The sequence below is a fragment of the Phacochoerus africanus genome, chromosome 6, assembly GCF_016906955.1.
Source record: "Phacochoerus africanus isolate WHEZ1 chromosome 6, ROS_Pafr_v1, whole genome shotgun sequence".
Lineage (NCBI taxonomy): Eukaryota > Metazoa > Chordata > Mammalia > Artiodactyla > Suidae > Phacochoerus > Phacochoerus africanus.
The window spans coordinates 118,070,143-118,097,655 of NC_062549.1; the positions used below are offsets into that span (position 1 = coordinate 118,070,143).

General features: G+C 40.5%; 1 protein-coding gene across 16 annotated transcripts in view; it reads right to left on the reverse strand.

Moving 5' to 3' along the window:
* CDC14A (cell division cycle 14A) overlaps positions 1-27,513 on the reverse strand; it is a 169,172-nt gene that overhangs the window by 85,588 nt on the left and 56,071 nt on the right. For 14 of the 16 annotated variants that reach the window (XM_047785178.1, XM_047785179.1, XM_047785186.1 and 11 more), the window contains 2 exons: positions 19,638-19,717; positions 2,259-2,325 (listed from right to left, as the gene is read on the reverse strand). In XM_047785178.1, the coding sequence (XP_047641134.1) occupies positions 2,259-2,325; positions 19,638-19,717 (147 nt within the window). The remainder of the gene's footprint in view (positions 1-2,258; positions 2,326-19,637; positions 19,718-27,513) is intronic. The other 2 variants (XM_047785188.1, XM_047785192.1) reach the window with 1 other exon arrangement.

Here is a 27,513-nt window from a genome sequence, read left to right on the forward strand (position 1 = left end):
AACGTAGAACATGAACCAGCTGGACTTAAGGTAATTTATATTTAAAATACAGATCCTTAGGCCCCATTGCAGAACCATGAAATCAGATTCTTTGGCAGCGGGATCATCATTTTTAAAATTCCTTCCTAGGTGATTCTCATAAATGAAAATTCTGACAACACTAGTTTAGATAACCTCTACAGGATAAGCAGGACAAACCATTTAAATTATTTCACCTTTAAACAAGGCAACTTACTTCATCCATAGGTACCATTCCAGAGAAAACAGTGAGAAAATATGCCCTAAACTACCACTTTCTTTCCTCTTTCTTTAAAGTGTGTGTTTGTGTATGCTTCTGTGTGAAGTTCACATATATATAACCTTTGCTTATAATGATGCCAATACATCAAAATCAGAAAGATACGCTTCCTAGAAAGGCAAAAATGTGGCCACATTCTGTCTACCCTCTTAGGCTATACAGTTCTCATTGCCCAGAAATAGCCCAGCACACGCTGCCGTGAGTGTACAAAGAGGCAATGGGTCTCAGGTGCTTAAACAGTCCCTCAGATTCTCTAAAATCCCATCTACATTTGGGAAAAATAAACCCCAACATTCAATGAAACAAGAAATTTAGGGAACGGTTTCTCAGGGCTTTCTGAGATATGTCTCCCTGGCTTAGGTCCTAATTTCACCCCCAACAAAACTTAACTTGAAAGAAAGAAAGAAAGAGAGAGAGAGGGAGGGAGGGAGGGAGGAAGGAAGGAAGGAAAGAGAGAGAGAGAGAGAGAGAAAGAAAGAAAGAGAGAAAGAAAGAAATTTACAGAAGACCTGCTTAATGAAAAAGTCATAAATGTCATAAATATCAAGTTACCAGTTACTCTAACAACAGGCAGGAATGTTCCAGTGTGAACGCTTTTTGAATTCCATCAGCGTTACAAAAGAAACAGCCTGTACCTGATGGCAGGACAGGCAAAATAATAATAGCAACAATAAATAAATTACCTTTTTCCCCTCAGGCATAGTTTTTAAACACTACCAACATTTCCCTAGGAGTTCTTAACTGGTGTTACTGGAGGTGTGTGTTGGTGATACGACATACATAGGATGGGCTGGCCTATCTTGATAGTTTTTAACTGAAAAGGAAAACATTTGAAAACTATTGTAAAGTTTTACAGGGTTTAAGTTCATTTTTGATAAAATATCAAAGTCAAAAACATAGATACAGAAAGCAAATCCCGTATTTACCATACCAATTTTCTCAACACAGAGAAAAATCAGTGTTGTAGCACATCAGAGAAGAGAAACTAGAACATGACTCACTACCGATACTATATTTATAGTCCACGATGACCCTTGCCACTGATTATGAAACCCATACCTCCTGCCTGAAAGGCATGGCTCTATGTGCTAGACGGAATGATATACTTTGAACCTTCAATAGAATTCACAGAAGAGCAGGCGTGACTTCTAGTAAATCCGTGGTGCTAAAACATGTTCCAAAGTTCTCAAAACTCTTAGATTAACTTCTCCATGACATACATGAGTAACTAAATAACCATGGCTCCACACCTTAGAGGGTGTCAAATCATCCAGAGGGAGTGTTCAAACACAGACTGCAGGTCCCCACTCCCAGAGTTTATGGTTCTGGTTTATGGTTTGTGGTTTATGGTCTGAGACTTTGCATCTCACAACTCTCCACACTTTGACAACCATTGATTCATGACAGATCCCAACCGGATATTAGAAAGAACTCCAGATTGATATGCAAATCTGAGTTAGAATGAGCCCTCCTAATAAGGCTCTGTGTGTGATCCTGAGAGTGACTGAACCTCTCTGGGCTTGCTTCCTCATTTGCAGAGATGAGATACTACTATCTGGCCTCCTTACTACTTCATGGGCATGCAATACTATCCAACTAGAAAAACAACGTGGAAATGTTCTCCACACTGACAGAGGAGAGCTGTGGGTGAGATCACTGCCTGTCTCTCCCACACCAAGATCAAGCTCCATCATGCAGCTGAGCACAGGAAAGTGATAACACAAATAGTTTAGGTAAGAAAGGGAGACCCCCATCTGCTTCTATAAGAAGAGTTACCCCCTAAACATCTCCCCAATCTGCCCTGTGGCCTGCATTTTACAGAGCAATCGCTGTGCAAGGAGAGAAAGCCGCTCAGAGCCGCCCCTCTCTTCTGTCCAACAATAAACAAGGATATCGACATTATTCCTTTCTCCTATTTTTTAAACTACTGTGTCAACGACAGCAAGGAGATGGTTATTACCTTTCTGATTCCCTGCAAACAGTCGAGGATGGTGAGATTGTAAGTGCAATTTCCAAAGGAAGCATCCCTATGAACACAAAAAAACTTAACATTAAAAATACGCATTTAGAATACTCAAGTAATAAAATATCAAAGTCAGTTGGAGACATGCTCGTTTGGCTTCACAGCTGTCAACATGGACGACTTAGACATCAGATCCCACCAGTTAACTACTCCCATAGCTGAACTGAAGCACTTCTGAAACTGCTTTAATTCAACAGGCTGAGTTAAGAAGAAAGCAGATTTAAGAGTCTGAGCTCTGGAGTCAGGCTGCCTTCAAATATCAACTCTGCCACATTCTGGCTGGGACCTTGAGCAAGTTATCTCACCTCCAGGAGTCCTGGTTGCCTCATCTGTGAAATGAAGTTATGAACTTCATAGGGCTACTTCATAGCCCTACTATTCATAGGGCTGTTGTCAGATTACATTAAAAAATATAAAGTCCTTCATATAGTGCCTAGCACAAAGGAAGCGCATCATAAATATTATGAGTATTCTTATTATTAACAGTGAACTGGAATGTTTCATTAAGTACTTCTCATTCATCACCATGAGAAGTACTCAGAATCAGGAACCACCTTCAGGATTATGGCAAACATAGCATAAAAATTTAAGGGGGGCAATGTATGCAGATTAACAGATTCTGGCAGTTATTTTTATGGATTAAATGCCACCACTTCTGCTCCCCCCACCCCCACCTACAAAAAAAAAACCCACTGTGGAAAATGCAGTCATATTTCCAAAAAATCTCCTCTTGGGATCCAGGAGAGCTTCTAATGCACCACGAAGTGTTCTATCAAAAGGAGTGGAGACCTATTGCACCAAAAATTGAGGCTTCATCCTTTATTTAAGTTTTTTGGAGCAACTTAGCAGGCCTGCATTCGGCAACATAAAACTCAAGTATCAAGTTCAGGTCAGTTAGCAAGAACTGGCACTGATGCTTTAACACCAGCAATGTTCCAAGGTGTCCAAGGCAAGAAACTTGACCTCAAGGTTCTCAGTCGCTCTGCCCAGCCCCCACTGCTGACCTGAAGGAACAGAGCTGTCAAGGCACCTGCCAATCACAGTCAAATGCACCACACAAAGTTGGTCCAAGGGCGTGTGGGGGTGAAGGAGGGGTGAGGGTGGTGCAGAAGATGCTCCAAGGGGAAAAAAATGACCCTTAGGGCTTCAACACATAATTAACATAAAACTGAGTCTTGTGTCACAGTCATCCAAGGTAACTTGAACCTAGGGCTGCTAAGCCGTGAACTGAAAGGTAACATCAACATCACTGGGTTTCAGCATCCTGCTAAATAACCTAATTTAAAAGAAGCAGTCTAGCAAAGCAGTTTAACAGAAAGGTTTAAGACATGAAACTTCAGTTAACCTATGTTAAGGAAAGGTTATTCTAGATATTTAAGCCTGATTTTTAAGAGTTCTTTTTTTAATGTCATATTAATTCATGGGTCAGTGAAAAACAAATACAGCTCCCTTTTCAAATATCTTGTAAAAACAAGAACCGTATATTAAGAAGCAAATTTTAATGGACTAAAACAGAGAAATGAGTATCTGGGGATCTAAGACAATATACTAGTTTATATAAATAACCACACATTCTTTTGTAGCAACATGTCTTTTGGGGACAAGGGTTCAGAATCCTTTGTGTGTACTCTGATGAAGCCTGTGAACCCCTCTTCTCAGAACAATGTTTCAAATGGATAGAATAAAATACACAGAAATAACAGAAGACTAATGCGATTAAATGTAAAGCTATCAAAGTATAAAAAGCATATGTATAATATCATACTTTATTAATAATAAGTAACAAGATCTAGTAGCAGGTCTGATAATGATTATAATTTTAAAGAAGGAATAAAAATAAATATCTTAAAATATAATAACTGTAACAGAATATAAAAATTCTATAATTTCTGTTGTGAAAAAGTCATTTATATTGTTAATACTAATATAATTTATTTCCAACATTTATTATTGAATGTAATTTTATAAGTTATAAGGTTAGTAAAAGTAAAGATATGTGTTTTTTTTTGTCATCCGAATTCACTCATTCTCTGAATTCTCTGCACAAACCCTAGATTAAAAACTACTGCTTTGGTAAAGAAAAGGAAAATTTATTCCCTGTATTTAAAAAGAGTAAAAGAAATTTTAAGAACTGAAGAAACCCCTTATTTCTGCAAGTATTTCTTTCCACCCAAACTCAGCTAGACAAATTCATGAATATGTTATTAGCAAAGCTCCAAGTTCCCGTTGTGGCTCAGCGGAAATGAACCCAACCCATGGAAATGAACCCATGAGGATGCAGGTTTGATCCCTGGCTTTGCTCAGTGGGTTAAGGATCGAGCGTTGCCGTGAGCTGTGGTGTAGGTCACAGATGTGGCTCGGATCTGGCGTTGCTTGAGGCTGCGGTGTAGACCGGGCTGCTGTAGCTCCGATTTAGACCCTAGCCTGGGAACCTCCACATGCTGTGAGTGTGGCCCTAAAAAAAGAAAGAAAGAAAGAAAGAAAGAAAGAAAAGAAAGGAAGGGAGGGAGGAAGAAAGAAAAGCTCCAGATCCAGTCTTTCTCATTATCTGCAAAGCGTGATGAGATTATCACGATAGCTCTTACCCCAGCCCAGCTACAGCTGCTACCAAGGGCTGAAAAGAGAGCCCTGGTGACCTGTGAAGAAATGTGCAGACCTGAGAGTGGAGGGAGAGCTAACACGCCTTCCAACAAAATTAGAACACAAAGCAGTCACGGCAAGGTTAGAAAGACAGGCAGGAGTTTACGAATTGAAATACAATAAAAGCTGCGATAAAATTAAGTCACATCCTCAGGACTGGTGAAAGCTAACGACACACCTTTTTCAAACACTCACTGGGCTGGGTAATTTAGATGAATTAACATATTTTTTTTGGCCACAGCCACAGCATGCAGAGGCGCCAGGGCCAGGGAACCCAAGCCACAGCCAGTGACAATGCCAGATCTTTATCCCACTGAGCCACCAGGGAACTTCCTAGATGCATTAACACAATTAATCCTCATGAAGGCAATAGGATCCCAAAACCCGGCCCCATAACTGGGCAAGAGAGAAACGGCTTATTAGTGGCACCTGGCTCATCCATAGCCAAAGGAGAGTGACAACACAAGTGAAGGAACACAAAAACATGTTACATATTCTTTGGGGTTAAAAGAGAGAGAGAGAGAAATGTGGCAGAATAAATCCATGGGTCTACCAAAACCCCACTAAAAAGAGAATTTCAAAAGGCTTATAAAAATGGAATCCAACAAGGTCAGGGAGAATAAGAGAGCAGACAGCAGGAAGAAAATTCTGAAAGCTGGAAATCAGATAGATGAGTCATATCAAATTTGAAGACCAAGAAAAATGAATACTACGGAGACAGTGGAAAAATCAGAGCATCACCAGTTAAAACCAGATAATTTGCAAAAGCCTGGGGAAGCAGCGGCACGGGGCTCTTCTGGAAGTGAGAGGAAGGAAGTGACTAAAATAAGTTTGAAATTACCTTTAAGAAACTGAAAGATTTTACCCTATGAGAGCAATATTATCTTGCATTTTATAAATAAATCTTCCCTGTTGGAGTTAGAACCATCTAAAATAAAATGGTTGGTCCTGGGAAGGAGCAAGATACTTGCCCCGTAAACGGCCAAGATTGAATTGGAAGATGGCCTGCAAGGGACGTTTGTCACCTGCAGTGTTTTATGAAGTGGAGGTGGAGGTTAGGAGCACACCAGGCTCAATTAAACTCAAAAGTCCCTTCTTACTCTGAAATAACATCACGATTCAACTAACTGACGGTTTCCTTCCTCTCCCTATCTCCCCCTCCCTCCCTCGCTCTTTCTGATCCTTCCCAATAAAATTTAAACATTTTCAGGTCCCTATCATCTGTAAATGAAAAAAAAAAAAAAAATCCTAAAATTTCTTGACTTCAACCACCACTCTCTCTTTGGCCTCCTCTCTAAAAAAATTATTCCTCTTCCTGCCCCCGCTTTCTCTCCTCTCACATCTTAACCTCCTCTGCTCTGTATCCACTCTCATTCTGCCGTGAGCATTTCTCACTAAGATCACCAATGATCTTCATATTTGCTAAGTCCACGGGATGTTTTTAAAACTCAGATAAAATACACCATTTTAGCCTTTCTAATGTGTACAGTTCAGTAAATTTTAATATATTCATAATGCTGTGGTTTTTAGTATAGTCACAATTCACACCACTAATGCCAAACCATTTTTATCACCCCAGAAAGAAACTCTGTACCCCCTTACAATAACTCATTCTCCACCTCCTCTCCCCCACCGCCCCCCGCCACCCCTGGCAATCACTCATCTACTTTCTGTCTCTCTGGATTCACTGATTCTGAATCCAGGAAACATTCTATAAGCATCTTTTTATTTACTATGTCAGGAACAAGTACTTCCCGCCTTTGAAGAGTCTCTTCGTTGTTCCTGGATTTTGCTTCTACCTCTCTGAACACAACTCCTTCCCAAGCTCCTCTGCAAAGTCATCCTTCACCTCCCAGTGTCCTCAAGGTTCAGCTCCAGACTCAAATTTTTCACACTCCATACTCTCTCCTGAGACCAGGCTCCCTCAGACTCCCATGTTCACCATCAACCCCAAGGTGGCTCCTTAAAACGCAGAATGCTGGGCCCCACCCGAGTTCAGATTCAATAGGTCTGGGACAGGGCCTGAGGATCTGCATTTCTAACTAGTTTCCGGGTGGTATCAATGCTGCTGATAAGAGGAACCACCTCGCTACACAATCTCATTTATGTAAGTTGCCTTCTATCTGGCAATGGCCCTCAAATTTATCTTTCCAGCACAAACTCCTTAACACTCCAAAGCAGTCTAGCCAACCACGTTCGTGATCTTTCCATGTGGGATCTTAAGGCATCTCAAATTCATTTAAGAATCTCTTGAATCTGCCCCCACCCCAGACCAACAACAGTGATCTGGTCCTCCAGCCCTCCCTAAAGATGCAGCGTCCACAGTCACTCAAGCTAGAACCCAGCAGCCCTTCCATCTCTCTCATTCCCCTTATCCCAGTGCACCATGCCCCTCCTGAACATCTGAACACACGTGCTGCTCCCCAGGTCCACTGCCTCTCTCGGGGTGCCTCTCGCGCAGACTCCAAGGGCCCCCCCCCCCCACATACACTCCTCGCCTTCCTAATCTGTCTTCTTCACTGCAGCCAGAGTGATATCTTTGAAAGGCAGGTCTGGCCCAGTCACTCTTCCGTTGTTACCCTTCACTGACTCCCCACTGCTCTCTCAAGGGAGGGTTCAAATCCTGAGAGGACACGAGGTCTGGGACAGGTGGCCTCCCCTGCCCCTCCCGCGCCCTCCTCACTCCGCGCTCCGGCACTCTGTGCCCTCCCCAAGCTCCTCACCGGGACCGCCTGCACCTCTGCTCCCTGGTCACATGTCCTCCGATGGCGTAGGTGACCAACTCAACCTTCAGATCCCAGCTCAAAGATCACTTGTCTCGAGGAAAAACCTCCAACCTCACCCTGGCTTTTTTCTTTATTTTATCATTGGACTTAACTACAGTTTGCCCTTCTGTCCTGGTGTACTTACTGGGCCCTCTGCCTCTCTCTCTAAATAGTCTCAAAGAAGATGGGGTCTATACATTTTCTTACTCGCTACCGTCTCCTTAGTACCTAACACAGTGCCCAGCATGAAAGAGATAATAAATGTGTGTAAATAAATCTTCAAATTAAGTAAAGGGGCGTGGGAGATCATTCCAAGAGAAAATGTTCCATAATAGCCTATGGCCATTTTTGTTAACTCAAGAGCTAACACCTCAATGCTCACTAGCAAGAAAAGCTTTCTTTGCATTAACCGCAAATCCCTTCTGTCCCTTTAAGATCACTTCCTTCTGTTCTCTTTGCCAAAGAATACTAATTGAATAAAGCTAAAAGTAGTGATAATCAAAGCAGTTTTCTCTTCCTTTGTCAAGTGGTTTTAAACACCCTTTTCTTTTAATCCAGACACTTTAGAGAGGCATTACAGAACTTACAGGATTTAAATCACCACAGTAATGTGCTACAAAGTTTTATACTCCCCCAGTTTTTATTGCAGTTATGGTTCCCAATTGTTTATTTAACTCCTGGTTTGCTTCCTCATTCATCCATGCATTCATTTATATTGCACGTCCTATGCTGCCTGGGAAAACTACAGCTCTAACCCTTATCTGGCAGGATAGTTCTACCACGGATTGCATTACCCTCTTAAACAGGTAAACACAAGGCTGCTCTTCATTCAGGAGATAAGATAATAACCCAAACACGTAGGATTTCTAATCATTCATCTCTGCTAAAGAATAAATCGTGTGTCTCTAACCCCCAATACAGAAGACTAACGTTGCAGCCACCCGCTGTCTAGAGATGTCCAAATACAAATTTAGCAGAACCTCATGCTTGACCATCTAAATTCTATCCATCCCAGCAATTCTTTCTAAATGTGACTGCGGGCCTAACACTCAATTGAGTCATAAAGCTCTTTGAAGTGATTATAAAAAAATTGCTGGCAGCCAATAATTATTTATTGAATGAAAAACTAAGTGTATGAATATTTTACTAGATAAAGCAGTTGAGATTTTTATTTTTATATTTTTACATTTATTTTGCAAAAAAGCAGTAGAAGAAAATTTAAATTTAAGAAAACTAGAATCACCATCCACAAATACAGACACAAAAAGAAAAGGCTTGATTTACTACTGTCCTAGAGCTACCTTTCTACAGGCTCTCAAGAGTCAACTGTTAGATATTCATAAATTTTGAGAGCCCAGATCAGCACTGGTGGAAATATTTATACCACAGAAGTCAGCAAATGCTCTTTACTTACAGAGCCAGTTACCAACCAACACTGCCTGAAACCTACGAATCTAAGAAATCTCTCAGAATGAAGCAACCTGGTAAATGTTAACAATGAGGAGATGAAACCAGAGATGAAAGAACATATTTACACCAAACAATAAGAAAGCACTTCTGGTAACAGAAGTTGTTTGAAACAAACAAACAAAAAGTGAAGAACAGAGTCGCTGTGTTTACAGTGTGAAGACTACACTAAAGAATAAAAGAGAGCTCTAGTAAGTGGACTAAGAAATAAAAGAATGACTATGATCTACACATGTCTTGATTCTATGATTCACTGTAAATTCTGTGGATAGCAAGTAATTAGGAGGTATGCAAGCTCTGCAGGGCAAAAGGACAGACAGGATCTCCAAGGTCATCTAAGCCCCGTTCCAAGCACTGAACTGAAACCCATCGGCACAACCAGCGCAAACTCCCAGTCATGAGCTTCCTAAGGATGGAGAATGTTTTTTACATTGTATGCCCAGACTCCAGTACAGTACTGGGCACATGACCATGTTGTAGCTGCTGAATGAATGAATGAATGAATGACTATTACCAGGAGACCATTCAACACAGGCCTGAACAACTCCAGTGGCTGGGACATGTCAAAGCAAAAATTACGTAAAACAATCTCTAATCATAAACGATGCCAATAAGGTAATCTAGATCACTGCTTTTCAATGGAAATGTAATGCAAGCCACAAAAAAGAGCCACGTATGTAATTTTAATTTTTTCATGACCATGTTAAAGTAAAAAGAAGTAAATGGTAAGTTTTAAAATATATTTTTGTTTAACCTATCTAAAATATTATTTCAGCATGTAACCAACATAATTATAAATAAGATAGTTTACTTTTTGTACTAAATTTTTAAAATCCAATGTGTATTTTATAGTCTTATAGTCTATTTCAGTTTGGACTAGTAGTGCTCAATAGTGCATGTAGGTAGTAGCTACTGTCCCAGACAGTTCAGCCCTAGACTAATCTGTATGGATCCCTGGGAATTAGACAATGCCCCCAAATGCTTTACACAATTGTCCAAAGTACCCCTGGCTTCCAGTCTCCAAACACATCCAGGACATATATGCACCAGCTCCATGGAGAAGAGTGAGCCACCTGTTGATCCTATCTAGACCTACAAAGCTATCCCCCAGTCATAAAAGAACAAAACCCAATGGCTTCATGGGGCAGAGTGTGACCAGTACCTAACAAAAAAACAGGACACAGAATCTCCTTTTCTCAGATTTGACATAAAGTCACTCACTAATCATTTTGTTCATCTAAAGAAACAGAGACACATGAAAATTCATTTCTCAGTCATGGCTTAAAAGACCATCTAAATCAGCAGAACAGTATTTGTCTAGCACTAGGAATAGTAAGCATCAGAAAAACAGACCAAGGGTTGTGCTCTGGCCCTTTTCATCAACATCTACATGCCCTCTATTTAACCGCACTAATCTTGCTTTAAGGATAAAAATAACAGTAAACTGTCTTTGACACAATACTCAAAATAAGGGCTTCATATATGAGGCATTCAACAAAATCACTACGTTCATTAATGTAAGTGGTTGCAAACGTATTCCAAACCACCGTAATCAACTAAAGCGGGCTACCAGAAAACTGCTAAAAAGAGTACCAAAAATGTGGTACTTATCCTTCTACAGAAAGTTTCTACACTGATCTGAAACTGTAAAAACAGGAATAATAAAAAATAAGTACTCTGAGCCAATTTTCGCAGCTCAAACCAATGAAGGACTGCCATGTTAAAAAAAATTTTTTTAATTAAAAAAAAAAAAAAGGAGTTCCTTTCATGACTCAGTAGTTAAGGAACTGGACTAGGATCCATGAGGATGCAGGTTTGATCCATGGCCTCACTCAGTGGGTTAAGGATCTGGCGTTGCCGTGAGATGTGGTGTAGGCTGCAGACATGGCTCGGATCCTGCGTTGCTGTGGCTGTGGCATGGGCCGGGCCGCCACAGCTCTGATTCAACCCCTGGCCTGAGAATTTCCATATGCTGCAGGCGTGGCCTTGGAAAAAAAAAAAAAAAAAAGAGAATATTGGGTTGTGATAATCGTTGTACAATGATTTATTATATAAATGTAATATAAAATTCATTGAGTAATTAAAAAAAGAGAATCAAAATGAAAGAGGTTAAGAATTAAAAAAAAAAAAAAGAATAGCTATAACTCACTTCCTTATGTGTATTTAGTGGGTCACAGAGACCTTGAAAGTTGTTTGTGTTCTCAGATCCTGTATGGTATTGCTTATTTATCACTTTAACAAGCAAACCGGATAGAGTCTGCTTTTCATGGTGGTCCCAATTACTCAGTGTGCCCCAGCTGCTGAGAAGAGATTCCACAGTTTGGACTGGATAAATCATCTAGTTCCTTCTATTTGCAAGATTCAGGAAACTGGCCCATCCTCACTATTCAAAACAAATGCATATTCTTTCCTATCATATCAAGCATGAAAAGCAAAGGTTTATTAAAGATCCATGGAGACAGAAGTGACCCCAAAGATCAACACTGAGAAGCAGGGAGGTAGTCATCATAAAGAAAAGTTGAGAATGAAAGGAGAGTCTCAAAAGACTGTAAAATAAATTTTGTTTCTACATTTTTGATATGGGGGGGGCCACAGGGCGAGGACATGGTAAAGAGAACTTTCCCTTTGAAGTACAAGTTAATTGCTAAATAAACTTTGACAAAACTCACAGTATTATATTTAAGCTAATAAATGTCTGGCTCAACATTTTATGTAAAGAGATGTATTTTACAATGGCATCTAACATCTACCAGCACATGTTTACTTCGCTTCAGAAGGAAGAAAGCAGCCTATGCCAAGTTCTAAGTGGTTGACCCTTTGAGCCTTTGTTAAGAGACCTACAAGTTCGGGCATGCCCAGATGAGAGTTCCCATTAAGACCTAGCTCAGCGACTGGGATATCACTAGGGGTCATCCCCAAAACACAACAAGCCCATCCCTGAACACAAACAGTATGGGTTCATTTTGATGACCAATGTCATTAAAGGATTGCCAGGGGGAGGTGTGTGGGTCCTCTGTTAAGTAAGGTTTTCTGGCCTCAAGTCTGCTTTAAAAGAAAACTTGCTCTTCCTGTTCATATTAGCTAAAATACCATGATTTGATAAGCCATCTACTTCTAAAACTCTCAGGAAAGAGCAAAAAAACAGTTCCACAAATGGCAGCATATTCTTCTAATCCCAAGAGATCTATTTTGTTCCACACAGGAGTGGATCAGGAAATGTGCCCTGGAATTTCAGAAAACCAGTGCTGCTTTCTGCTGGATGTTGATGGAAACAGGGCGGCGGGGGGGGGGGGGGGGGAGTTCAGGATGAAGTTCTTTGGAAAATTCTGAGTTAAACAAAGTTAAACAGGTTACTTTATTACTCAGAACCATTCAGAATCTTTAAAATGGGAATGTGCTCCAGGATGGAGCGTTCTAAACTTATGGCCCTTGAATCTTTTTTTATTTTATTTTTTTAGCTGAGGCAGGTCTTATAGAGGAGCAGTTCGTGACCTTGGTAGCATAGAGAAACCATGAAGGTAGTTTTTAAGAATCCCAACCCCTGGATTCCTCCCTAGGACATCAGAATTTCTGGGAGTAGAACCCAGGCATCAATGGCTTTTATTTATTTATTTATTTTTGCCTTTTGGGCTGAACCTGCAGCATATGAAGGCTCCCAGTCTATCTGAGCTACAGCTGCCAGCCTACGCCACAGCCACAACTCAGGATCTGAGATGTGTCTGCGACCTACACCACAGCTCATGGCAGTGCTGGATCCTTAACCCACTGAACAAGGCCAAGGGACGAACCCACAGTCTCGTGGTTCCTAGTCAGATTCATTTCTGCTGTGCCATGACAGGAACTCCTCAATATTTTTTTTAAGTTTCCCATACTTTCTAAAACCAAATATGAGAACCCATATACGTTTGGGTAACTGTGACCTATAAGTCATGGACCTATAAGCCTCTTCTCCAAGCTAAAATAAAATAGGCACACAAAATATGTTCTTGGACCTATCCAGGAAGAGAAGGAAGGAAGGAAGAAAGCAAGCAAGCGAGAAGGGAGGGAAGGAGGGAGGAAGGAAGGAAGGAGGAAGGAAGGCAGGAAAGAAAAGCAGGCAGGAAGAAGGGAAGGGAGGGAGGGAGGAAGGAAAGAAGGGAAGAGAAAACACAGGAAACTAACAACTGGTAGGACATTCAAGCAGCTTTACTGCACTGGCTGTCAGCACAGCACCCTACATCAACCTCACCTTTGCACCTAGTCCCTATTTTTCAAGTCATGCTTTCTGTATATGGCTTCCAAACTGGGCTCTTAGATGTTATTTATGGTCAGTATAGCTGTATTCCCCGTTTAATTTTATATATCAGAGAAAGATTGGGTTTTGGCAGATTTATGAATCATTAATATCAAAAAAAGTTACCAAGCTAATACATATGTTCCAATAAACAAAGAAGTAGGTGCTAAGTGAATTTAAAAGCCCAAAAAGTCGAGTTGTGCAACTTAGATGAGCTACCTTCTCAATGTTCTGTGAGATTTAGAGAGTTTTCACAGACACTGTTTTATAAACATCCAAAAGCGTAGATGTGAAAACCACTGCCAGTGACTGCCAAGAAAATAATCTAGGAATTCCACTGAAGGTTGGTGGTCTTACGGGGCTTAGACAGGCTGCAGTTAATAAATGGCTTTGCAGAAGGTTCAGTCAGCAGTACAGACTATACATTTGGTGGTACATGACTGAAAGGAAGAGAACCTAAAAAGATTCAACCAGGCTTCCAATTCAAACTCTATCACTGACCCCAGAACTGAAGAGCCCTTTGTTCTCTCGAAGGCCAACTGCCAAGCCTACAGTAAAGACAGATGGACTCAAAGAATTACAATAGGTGAAACACACCCTTTTCCTTGAGTTTTGAGCTGAAGTCACTCTTGATAAATACACTGGCTATCCCTAGTGCAAGTGAAAAGTATAGTTTCTACACAACTGCTTTACAATTCAATAGAACCCCCTAAAACCGACTTGCAGATGGTAACATCACAACAAATATTCCTTATGGGTCACACCAAGCCAGAAATAACAATTGTCACCAAAGTCCGCTAGACTTAATGTAATCATGAATAGGCAGGAAATGGGGGTGCGGGTGGGGGGGTGGAGTAAGTAGGTGAAGATGGTCAAAAGGCACCATCCTCCAGTTGGAAGATAAGTCCTGAGGTGTGATGGACAGCGCCGTGACTATAGTTAACCCTGCTGAACGGCACATGTGAAAGTTGCTCAGAGAGTAAATCACCAAAGTTCTCATCGTAAGAAAAAACACTGTACCCACATGAGGTGATGAATGTTAACTAAACTTACTGTGGTAATCATTTCACGATAGAGCAACGTCAAATCATGAAACTACACACCTTTTCATAGTGTTGTGTGTCAAGTATACCTGAATAAAACTGGAAGAATAAAAAGAATAAACAATAAAGCTACTCACATCTTTTCTTTTTAATTTGCTTCATCTTTGGAGAATTTTTAACTAGGTTAATAGAAAGATATAATTTAAAAATTTTAAGTCCAAACAGAAAAACCGATCAGATAGTCCTTTTGGTTATAATAACCTATCTACACTGCAAACATATTATTTATTTTATTTTATTTTTGTCTTTTTAGGGCCACATTGGCAGCATACGGAGGTTCCCAGGCTAGGGGTCAACAGCAACACTGAATCCTTAACCCACTGAACAGGGCCAGGGATCAAACCTTTGTCCTCATGGATACTAGTCAGGTTAGTTTCTGCTGAGCCACAACAGGAACTCCCAAACGTCATGTTATAAAGTATCCTACCTATCCTACTATTATAAAAAAACAACTTATGCCATCCAAATGAAAAATTACAGCACCTCAAATCAGCACCTGGAGTGTTAGTCTCCATTTTTCATCCTAATGTGAAAGGCATTCACAGGGCCTACCCCTAACACCTCCTCCAACCCTCATTTCCGATATTACACCTCCTTCGTCGATGTTCCCACACAACCTACCTCCTAACTCTAAGGAGACACCACAATTGTCTGACACACCTCCTCATGCAAACCATACACTGAGTCCCCTGGAGCAGGTACCTAGTAGTCCTAACAATCTTTGGACCCATAAGACTATCGCAATGACTGGCACTGAAATTGTCTCTGTAGTCAAACTAGAGAAAGCTAGTCGTATTCGCCAAAGAGCTTGTGGTCTTTCTGGGTTTTTGGGGGGGTTTGTTTTTTTATTTTGTCTTTTTAGGGCTGCACCCTTGGAGATTCCCAGGCTAGGGGTTGAATCGGCCAACACCACAACACTGGATCCTTAACCTACTGAGCGGGGCCAGGGATCAAACTAGCATCCTCATGGCTCCACTGAGCCAGGACAGGAACTCCAGTGTCTTTCTAATAAAAGGGTTTTAGGTGTTTTAATTTAAATAATGCTGTTCTTTAAGACTTACTGATTTAACAAACATTCTTTGCAGCAGTCTCTTCTGTCCAGCCTTTGCTCATTTTTCTAGAGAGGCTTGGCAGGTCCTGTGCCTGTAATTTCCCATTACATTTGTGTATCAGGTTTTGTTCATGCCCCATTACTTTTGCTACATGCAGCATTAAAACACATATCTTATATTGTAATTATTTGTTTGCATGGCTGACTCCCCACCAAGTATGGCTGACTCTTCTCTCAAGGACCGAGAGCGGGCCTTTTCTATCTTGTTTGTGTGCCAAGGAATACATATGTTAATTTATTGCTTTTTCTGTGCCAGTCATTGTGATAGTACTATGGGCTAGACAGATATAATCAAGGATGGAAGAGAAAGCTTTCACTATAAAATTTCTTATATGTTTTTAAAATATTGAACCAGGTTAATGTATTTGTATTTTCAAACGTTTAAATAAAAACAATTTGAAAAACAGGCTACAATTATAACAATTATGATTTAATTCCATGTTAAGTAGAAATAATTTTCTTACTGTCTTTTCTTACATTTCAATCTTAATTCTTCAAAAAAATTCTAGTTCTCAGGACACAAATTAATTACCTACCACATAGAAGTTAAAATATAATTATGCTAAAGGAAGAATTCATTCTTTCCTCCTTCAATATCTTCAGCTAAAACAACTAAGGATAGGAGGGCCCATCTGGCTTATGAAACAAATACATCTCCCAGGACTTCTAAGTGAATAATAGTCACAAACATAGAAATTAATATATTTTTCCACTTAAAATATTTGAATAGCTACACTGTCCCTTGGGCCTACTGACTGGAATTATAATTTTACAAATGTTACATCATTACATGATGGAAGATAGCATGAGAAAAAAGCATGTGTGTGCGTGTGAGACTGGGTCACTATGCTGTACAGCAGAAATTGGCACAACACTATAAATCAATTAGACTTTAATTTTTTAAAAAATACAATTTCCAAGTGCACGTGTTGTTTACAAAATAACAGCAAGAAATTGTAAACATTTTTTCTGCTTTAAAATGCAAATTGAATGAGGCCTCACTGTCTCGAGGAAAAGTGCACCTATGACCCCCTCGCAGACATGGCCGCACCACCCCTCCTGCCCCAACACGGAGACTGTGCTCCCACCTCGGAGGGCAGGGCGGCTGAAGCTGTCTCAGACTCAGCCCCTCCAGGGATTTCCACCGGGGCACACCCATGCCTAATCGGTCCTCCTCCACTCTCTACCTGACAAACCCTTTAAAAATTCAGTTCAAGTGAGTCTCATACTTTCTCACACGTCCATCAGAATTCATCTTTCATTCTATTTTTCTACAGCCCAACTTTTTGACAATGAATTAGGTGCCTATAAAGCTATCTGCCCCTACTAGAATGTGTGATCACTAGCAGAAATGCTTCCTATTCATATTTATATCCCTGTGGATAATCCTTATTTCTTATTAAAAATAGTACTAACAATAAGAAAACCAAAATCTAGGTAGTGCATAGGCACAGTGATAAATGCATTAGCTCATTTTATCCTCCGGAAAGCCCTAAGCCATTTTACAGAAAAGGAAACCGAGACTCAGAGGCGATAAGTAATTTGCCCAAGTTACACATACCTCCTTACTACACACAGAAAAGAGCACAGCCAACCTCCGAACCCAAGAAGTGTCTCGGCCACCAAAGCATATGCTCTTAACCACTTTGCTCAGAATTTAGGAAGTGATTCATATCACCCTTAATACTGCAGTGAACTGCCTGCTCGTGTCCCCCCAAAATCCATATACTGAAAGTCTAAGCCCCAGTGGGACGGTACTAGGAGGTGGGGGCTTGGGAAGTAATTGGGTCATGAAGGTAGAGCCCTCATGAATGGGATCAGTGCTCTTAAAAGAGAAACCCCAGGAGTTCCTGTTGTGGCGCAGCGGAAGCGAATCTGACTAGTATCCATGAGAATGCAGGTTCAGTCCCTGGCCTCCCTCAGTGGGTTAAGGATCCAGCATTGCTGTGAGCTGTGGTGTAGGTCGTAGGTGTGTCTTGGATTCTGCATTGCTGTGGCTCTGGCGTAGGCCGGAGGCTACAGCTCCGTTTAGACCCCTAGCCTAGGAACCTCCATATGCCGCCGGTGGGGCCCTAAAAAGAGAGGGAGAAAGAGAGAGAGGAGAGAGAGGGAGAGAGGGAGAGAGGGAGAGAGAGAGAGAGAAAGGAAAGGAAGGAAGGAAAAGAAGGAAAGAAAGAAAGAAGGAAGGAAGGAAGGAAGGAAGGAAGGAAAGAAAGAAAGAAAGAAAGAAAGAAAGAAAGAAAGAAAGAAAGAAAGAAAGAAAGAAAGAAAGAAAGAGAAAAGAAACCCCAGAGAGTTTTTCTGCCCTCTTAGCACCACTTGAGGAGTAAGCAGAGAAATAGGCAGTCTGAAGCCCCGAAGTGGGCTCTCACCAGAACTTGACCAGGCTGCCACCTGACCCAGCCTCCAGAACTGGGAGAAATAAGTTTCTGTTGTTTACAATCCACTCAGTCTATGATTCTTTGTTATAAAAGCCCAGACGACTAGTACAGTTAGTTACCCTTTTCCAAAAAATAGAATTGTATTGTATGAAGGGCTTTTGAATTACAGAAGCCATTAGAAGAGGAAGTGGGGGAAAAAAGCTTTTCTTCACTGTGAAAATGTTCTTCTATGTAATGTCACCTTTTATATGCCCTTTAATGGTTAATTAGCTCACCCTCTAAGTTGCAAGGGGATAGTTCCTTTTTTTTTTTTTTTTCCTTCTTCCCGGCCGCACCTGTGGCATATGGAAATTCTCAAGCTAGTAGTCAACACCGAAGCCACAGCAATGTGGGATCCTGGCCGCATCTGTGACTTAGGCTGCAAGCTTGTGGCAATTCCAGATCCTTAACCCACTGATCGAGGCCAGGGATAGAACCCACATCCTCCCAGATACTATGTCGGGTTCTTAACACCCTGAGCCACAGCGGGAACTCCCAGACTGGGGATATTTTCCTCTTGCCGCCCCAATTCCTGTACTCCCCTCCCTGCCTCCTCTGAGAAGACCAGGCACACTGTGGTCGCCCCGCCCTCCTCCTCGCCTTGACACCCACCCTGTGCCTAATAACACTCCCTTCCTGTGGCCTGAGATTCAGAGGTGGCAATCCCTTAGATCTCAGGGGACATAGTCTTAATTTATTCGTTAAAATATTTAAGAAAAGCACTTTTTAAGGCCAGGCACTGGGACCTGCCCTCCGTGAGTCTACAGGATAGTAACAAAAACTAAGAGGGGTCCACAATCTTTCCTGTTCCTTTATTTCATTATTGTTGCTCATTATGATATTAGGAACAATAATAAGCAATCTGCATGCTTGTAGATTTGGATACACAAATAAGCAAAACGGCAAAAATACTAGAATCATTCACAATTCTTCCCGGGAGAGACCGCTGTGGGAGTTTTGATGGATGCTCCCTTCTATTTTTTAAACAAGCTCGAGTTTTCCTGAAATTTTTAAGACATCTTCTTCAGGTGAAATAGTCTTTTCCAGCACTTTAATGAGAGACAGGCTTCCTCAGGATGGAAGCTAGATTTGTCTGCTCAGCGGGTGATTTAGGGTCCCAGCTGCTTCTGGGAAGGTACTTTGAGGGTCTTACTATATATTCCCACCCCTGACATTTGGTCAGAGCTCAATCAACGCTCACAAAATGAAAGAATGAATGGATGAATTGTAGATGTAGATAACTCATTTTGACATGGTTATTGGGTCGTAAATCAGGCACTGTTTGTGCTTAAACTATCAAGATATAGAAAGAATGCAAGGGAAAAAGTTAATTCCTAAAAAGGGAAAGCTATTTCACGCTTACTAGATGGGAGAAGGGGTCTCCACCAAAACGAAATAAGAAAAACTACCGTCTCATTTCATTCTATAAAACATTATGGGCACAATCTTAATATAATTAAAAAACACAAGACTCCAACTCTGAAGTAGCAAGCTGTCTAGCCGAGTACTATAGCTCAAGTCTCATAAGCAGTTATACCTGAATGGAAGATAGGGGGGGTTTGAGCCAGAAAGGAGTGCTCTGTAGGCTTCTTCTGGTGTCTTCTTTAAATAGATTACCTAAGACAAATAAATAGCAACATTTAGAACACCACCAAAGAATGGCACAAAACTAATTTACTCACCATGTTTGCATTTCCCCTTCTTCACCGTGAAAGTGACAAGTGATAATGCTGATCTTTAGACAGTGAGCGAGCTGCCAGAATTTCCTTTTTAGCTTGAAGCTGAACAGCAGCCTTCAGCTTAGGATGCGTAAGAGCTTAAAGACAGAGGGCAGAGCCATAAAGGGGCCATCCAGGGCTGTTTCCACAAGGCACACTGAACAGGTGCAACGGTGGGGCTACCCTTTTGGAAGCAGAGCAATTGTACCCCCATCACTGAACACTGTGTTCACCAAAGACCAGCACAGGACCCCCGTCCTTCGCAGAAGATCTGCTGTGAGGTCATTTAGTTCCTGGTGACTTCTGAAAGACATCTCAGGGAGCGGTACCCACTGGAGATCTACAGAGTTCTCTGTCTGCTCTGAGGAAGGCCCACGTTGCCCTCTAAACAATCAATAAAATCACAAGAAATGGAGGCAAAAGCATGCAGGTAAGACCACTGGGGAACATGTTGGCTTGCCTCTTGAGGTCAAAGACAGTTAAATCCCTCCAGTCCAGCTAGATAAACTAATCTTAAATAAAACAAAAAGGACGGAGTTCCCGTCGTGGCTCAGTGGTTAACGAATCCGACCAGGAACCATGAGGTTGCAGGTTTGATCCCTGGCCTCGCTCAGTGGGTTAAGATCCGGCGTTGCCGTGAGCTGTGGTGTAGGTCGCAGACGTGGCTCGGATCCCACATTGCTGTGGCTCTGGCATAGGCTGGCAGCTACAGCTCTGATTAGAACCGCGCCCCCGCCCCCAGCCTGGGAACTTCCATATGCCGCAGGTGCGGCCCTAAAAAGACAAAAGACAAAAAATAAAATAAAATAAAATAAAATAAAATAAAAGTAAAACAAAAAGGAGCTCTTAAATCAAGTAAACAACTTCCATTTAATCAATGTACTGACCATTTAGCAGGTGCCAGGCTCTGTACCAGGCACTCTGTAGAATGTACATTGTTGTGGAACAAAAACAAAAATTAACCAAAATAAACACAGTTTAAGTGTGGAAAGGAAACAGTCCTAGAAAGAGAAGAGACTTACTTAATACCTTGACATAGGCAGGGAGGGGTGTCTGGGAGATATGCAAGAGGAGAGCCATGGGAGCAGCTAAGGGAAAGGGGGAACGAGGACCAGGGTCCTTGAGGGGGAAGAGCTTGCTGGTCAGAAGGAGATGAGAGCGGCTACGGCTGGGGGAGGAAGGGAAAGGCAGGGAGTGGTCAGAGGGTGACGAGCACTGCACACCAGGAGGAGGATTTGGGTTTATTCCAAGTACAATTTAATATTTTAATTCTCAAACAAGACCACTCATCCTTTTCCTCTATAGTTTGAATCAAATTTGACCCCTAAAATCCTCTCTACCTGGAATTAATAACACTATTTCCTTAATAGGTTCTAACAGCAAACGCTATGCACTTCAATATGGAATGACTGGCCACAGGGACCTGCTGTATAGCACAGAGATCTCTACCCAATATTCTGTGATAATTTATGTGGGAAAAGAATCTGAAAGAGAAGGGATATGTGTATATGTATGACTGAATCACTTTGTTGTGTATAGCAGAAATTATCACACCCTTGTAAATCAACTATACTTCAATAAAACTTAAAAAAAAAAACAAAAAAACCACCTATTTACTTCAACAAGAAGAATGGCTGAGTCCCAATTCTTTAAAAGTAGGGTTTTCTTCTCTACTTACAAAGTTTCTTGGAGTTTAAGCTGTTCCACTAGCAATATATTACATATATTTATTTATTAATAATTTTGGTTCTAGAAAACACCTCAATTCTCTAAAGAAAGCAAACTAAAATAAATACATAAAAAATACTTCTGGAGTTCCCGTCGTGGCGCAGTGGTTAACGAATCCGACTGGGAACCATGAGGTTGCGGGTTCCGTCCCTGCCCTTGCTCAGTGGGTTAACGATCCGGCGTTGCCGTGAGCTGTGGTGTAGGTTGCAGACGCGGCTCGGATCCCGCGTTGCTGTGGCTCTGGCGTAGGCCGGTGGCTACAGCTCCGATTCAACCCCTAGCCTGGGAACCTCCATATGCCGCAGGAGCGGCCCAAGAAATAGCAACAACAACAACAACATAAAAAGAAAAAAGACAAAAAAAAAAAACTTCTAAATTTAATAAGAAAGCTCCATATTCCTATGATGAGTAAACATGAAGGTCTGATAAAGCACACACCAAACAAAGCAAATTGAATATGAAACAAAACCAGCACAGAAAACAAAACCATGGTAAAAGAACGATCGGGTCATGGGGCACAGATTCCACCAACAGAGAACCACATTTGAGTCGCAGCTCAAATGATTACCAAAATCCACTTAAACCAACCCAGCTATAAAGACCATTTTCAGTCACCAATATTCAAACGGGGCTTTGTTGTTCCTGCTGGATAGGTTGTATAATAGTCTCGACAAGAGTCAGTTTTAATGCAGTGATGTTTCAAGCCTAAAGACGCAGCAGTGGTTGAAAGCTGACTACGGCTGCGAAAAGAGAAAGCTGCTTGTAGAAGCCCCCTGTGTTTGGATTAGATAATGAAAGCTTCTCCAACCACCTCTGAAAAGCAAAAATACACTTCCCTCCTCAGCAGCCATTACATCAATTCCCTTTCATTTTGAGGCAGTTATTCTGTGGGAGGGAGGCAACAGCCCACATGAAAGACTTCTTCAGACTGGCTACCCCACCAGGTTTGGCTTCTTATCTTACCTGCATGACTTAGCACACATGACCCGTGTTCTCACACTGTAAGATGAGTCTTTGTTTTTATTTTTATCCCAGTGGTTAAATTATTAATAAGAGCAAAGTGAAACCCAACAGAGGCCATCAAAATTCCAGGAGGATTCCAGAGGCAGGTAAATGCAATGTCCTTTTATAACCTGACAACTCAGGAGAGCAGTGAAATGTTCTAATAAATGATCCAGCACACTGGGGTCATTAAAATACCAAATTCCATTTCTTCGGGAGGAAAAAACATCAGGGATTCTTATGTCAAATCTTAGATATGCCTTCTAAAAAGACACAGAGAGACAGAGGAGGCTGATCAAAGCTCAGAAAGAGAATATTTTTTTTATTAAGCCTTTGCTGTTGAGGAACCCAAAGCTCAGAAAGGCAAGGAGCTTCCCAAACGTGCACTGCTGCTCTGTGATGAAGTTAGAATTCAAACACAGATCTGATTCCAAAGCCCACAGTAATTCCATACATCACATCTGCTTGAATATATAGATGCAGGCCATGAGAACAGAATCGGGGCTGGGGGCTGGAGAAATGGTTCCTACTCTTCCAATTTTCTAAATCCCATTACCCTTGACTTTTAAAATTAGATGACTTCAAACTGTTAACATTTAGTTGTGTCTAAGAAATAGGGCTGGGGGAACATTAGAGAGGGGTGGGGGGGTGAAGGACTCTACTTTATATTTTCCACTATCTCCACATTTCTTGTATTTTATACTAATGTGTATTAACTCGTTTTTTAAATGTGGAGTAATTAAATGAGTTATGAAACGTTAAATGTACTCTTTCTAAAAATAAAATCTATAATTAATCAAAAATGTGTTCCTGGAGTTCCCATCGTGGCTCAGTGGTTAATGAATCCGACTAGGAACCATGAGGTTGCGGGTTCAATCCCTGCCCTTGCTCAGTGGGTTGAGGACCCGGCGTTGCCGTGAGTTGTGGTGTAGGCCGGTGGCTACAGCTCTGATTCAACCCCTAGCGTGGGAACCTCCATATGCCGTGGGAGCGGCCCAAGAAATGGCAAAAAGACAAAAAAAAAATTGTTCCTAGATATTCTAATATTTCTAAAAACATTTTCTGAATAAAACTAATTTCAAAGCATCTTCTAATATCCTGATTTTCCTCTTCTGTCTCTCAGGAAAAAATTAATATGCTGTCTACTCTTCTTGTAAACCCAAACCAGAAGAATCTTCCCCAAGTTTTGATTGATAAAATTTAACAAAAGCCCTCTGGATAGTGCTTGGTTTACCATGCCAACTCACTCAAATTTATGAGTATACATGTTGCTTTTATAAAAGCGCCCTACTCTTTGGCAGAAATTCCTGGAAAGCTTCTCAATAGAATAGCATTTGACTAAAAGTTCTTACTTTTAACTAACTAGGAGTCAACCAATTAAAGCGATTTTTTTTTCTGCTTAATTAACTTGGATGCCAGGTTATGTCCTTTGATCAAGGACCCAAATAACTCTTTTAATTTTTAATGAAAGATTCTTAAAAAGTCAACATTCTAATATATATATATATATACATATATATATATTTCCAGTAGTTACGAGGTTTTTATTTAACAGCTAATTAAAATTAAAGTACTATAAGCCAGTATAACGTACATTATTTATCAATAAGCCAGTGTTTCCCAAACTTCACTTAATCATGCACCAACTTTCTCAACTTTCGCCACCACAGGCAGTACCATGTATTACCATTTCTCTTTAAACAGACATATTCTTTTATCTTAAATTAATTTCTTCTTAAGTGTTTTATATCATTGCTATAAATGGAAAACCAGTATCATTTGCCATAGAATCTACACATGAATGAACTTTTTTGGCTGCACCTGTGGCATGCTGAAGTACCCGGGCCAGGGATCAAATCCACACCACAGCACTTACAATGCTCAATCCTTAACCCACTCAGCCAGGAGAGATCTCCAACAGTTTGGGAAACATTGGCCTATTGATGAATAATATATGTTATACCAGCTTATAGTACTTTAATTTCAATTAGCTGTTAAATAAATTTTAAAATACTTTTTTTCTTTTTTGGTCTTTTTAGGGCCCCACTCCCAGCATATGGGGGTTCCCAGGCTAGGGGTTAAATCAGAGCTGCAGCTGCTAGCCTACACCACTGCCACAGCAACCCAGGATCCAAGGTGAGTCTATGACCTACAGCACAGCTCATGGCAATGCCAGATCCTTAACCCACTGAACAAGGCCAGGGATTGAACCTGCTTCCTCATGGATACTAGTCAGGTTTGTTAACCACTGAGCCACAATGGGAACTCCTAAAAGTACATCTTAAGAGTTTTAAAATTGTAAAACATTTGTGCAGATTAATTGCCTATGTAAGTACTGTCTCATTTCTGGGCTCTCTATTCTTTTCTATTGATCTATGTGTCTGTTTTTGTGCCAGTGCCATACTATTTTGATGACTATAGCTTTGAAGTATAGTTTTAAATCAGGGAGCATGATACCTCTGTGTTCTTTTTTCTCAAGATTGTTTTGGCTATTTGTTACCTTTGTGTTTCCGTACATATTTTAGAATTATTGGCTCTAGTTCTGTGAAAAATGCTGTTAGGCAATTAACCTACAACAAAGAAGTTAAGAATATGTAAATGTGGAAAAAACAGCATCTTCAATACATGGTGTTGAAAAAATTGGACAGCTACATACAAAAGAATCATATTGGACTACTCTCTCAAAACATACACAAATATAAATTCAAAATGGATTAAAGACTTAAATGTAAGACTTGAAACCATTAAACATCTAGAAGAAAATATGTCTCTTTGACATCAGTCTTTTGATATATTATTTTGGATATGTCTCCTTAGGCAAGGGAAACAAAAGCAAAAATAAATGGTACTACATTAAACTAAAAATCTTTTCACAGTGAAGGAAACTATCAGAAAAACAAAAAAGGCCACCTGCTGAATGGGAGAAGGTATTTGTAAATGATATATACGACAAGAGGTAATATACAAAGAACTCATACAACTCAACATCAAAAAAATAAACAACACAGTAAAAAATGAGCAGAGAATCTGAATAGATATTCTTCAAAAGAAGACATACAGATGGCCAATAGTCACACGAAAAGATGCCCAACACTGGTAATCAGGGAAATGCAAATCAAAACCACAGTGGGATAACACCTCACATTTGTCAGAATAGCTATTATCAAAAAGACAACAAATAACAAATGGAGAAAACAAAACTCTCCTGCACTGTTGGTGGGAGTGTAAACTGGCACAGCTACTATGGAACACAGTATGGAGATTCCTCAAATTAAAAATAGAACTATTATATGATCCAGCAATTCCACCCCTGGGTATTTACTCAAAGAAAACAAAAACAGTAATTTGAAAAGATATACACACGCCTATGTTCACTGCAGCATTATTTACAACCCAAGTGCCCATCAACAGATAAATGGGTAAAGAAGATGTGGTATAATATCTACAATGGAATATTACTCGATCATAAAAAAGAATGAAACCTTGCCATTTGCAACAACGCGAATGGGTCTCTTATGCTAAGTGAAATATTCAGAGAAAGACAAATACTGTATGATTTTACTTATACATAGAATCTAAAAAACAAAACAAACTGACAAACAACAAAATAGAGATATATAGAGAGAGAACAGGTGGTTGCAGGAGGTAAGGGGAGGAAAGAAATAGGTAAGGGAAATTAAGAGGTACAAACTTTCAGTTGCAGAATAAATGAGTTATGGGTATGAATGACACAGTGTGGGGAATACAGTCAATACTTATATAGTATCTTTAAATGGCATGTCACAACTAGGTGTACCATGGTGATCATTTCAAAACGTATAGAGATACCAAATCACTATGTTGTGTAACAGGAACTAACATAGTATTGTTAGTTCATAGTAGTTCATTATATGTCAAAAACAAATACATTCATAGAAAACGAGATCATATTTGTGGTTACTGGTGGGAACTGGATGAAGGCAGTCCAAAGGGACAAACTTCCAGGTGTAAGATAAATAAGCCCTAGAGATGTAAAGTACAACAAAATAAACATAATTAGCACTGTGGTGTGCTATATATGAAAGCTGTTAGGGGAGTAAAGCCTAAGACTTGTCAACCTAAAAATTTTTTCTATTTCTTTAATTTTGTATCTATACGAGATGATGGATGTTCACTAAACTTACAGTGATAATCATTTCATGACGTATGATAATCATTTCATTGTCAGACACCTTGAACTTATACAATGCTGTGTGACAACTACATCTCAATAAAACTGGAAGAAAAAAGTAAAATAAAACAAAATAAAACCTTTGCGCACTACCACACACAGAAACAACGCAACAAATACGAAGTTTGGACTAATTTGACAAAACAGTAGATCAACCTGGTAAATTAAATAAAATCTTCATAGACTTAATCTGCAAATACTTCTAAATCATTTCTTTTTCTTTTTTCTTTTTTTTGTCTTTTTGCCATTTCTTGGGCCACTCCCACAGCATATGGAGGTTCCCAGGCTAGGGGTCTAATCGGAGCTGTAGCTGCCAGCCTATGCCAGAGCCACAGCAATGAGGGATCTGAGCCACGTCTGCAACCCACACTACAGCTCACGGCAACGCCGGATCCCTAACCCGCTGAGCAAGGGCAGGGACCGAACCCCCAACCTCATGGTTCCTAGTCAGATTCGTTAACCACTGTGCCACAACGGGAACTCCCTAAAACATTTCTTTCAACTCAATCCTACGGTCATTAAATCTTAAAGCCTGTCAAAAAATAACATGTGAATTTCAGGAGGAGTTTGGAACTTACAACTATTTCTCTACTCAGATCATTTCATCCCTCTGATACACAAGGGAGGATTCTTTAAACAACAAATGGCTTAATATAGAGTCTAAGCCAGACTCTGAGTTATGACTTTGCTAATGGTCTTTCCCTGGGGACATCTGCCTCAGATCCTATGAGATTTTTAGCTTTGTTCTTAGGTGT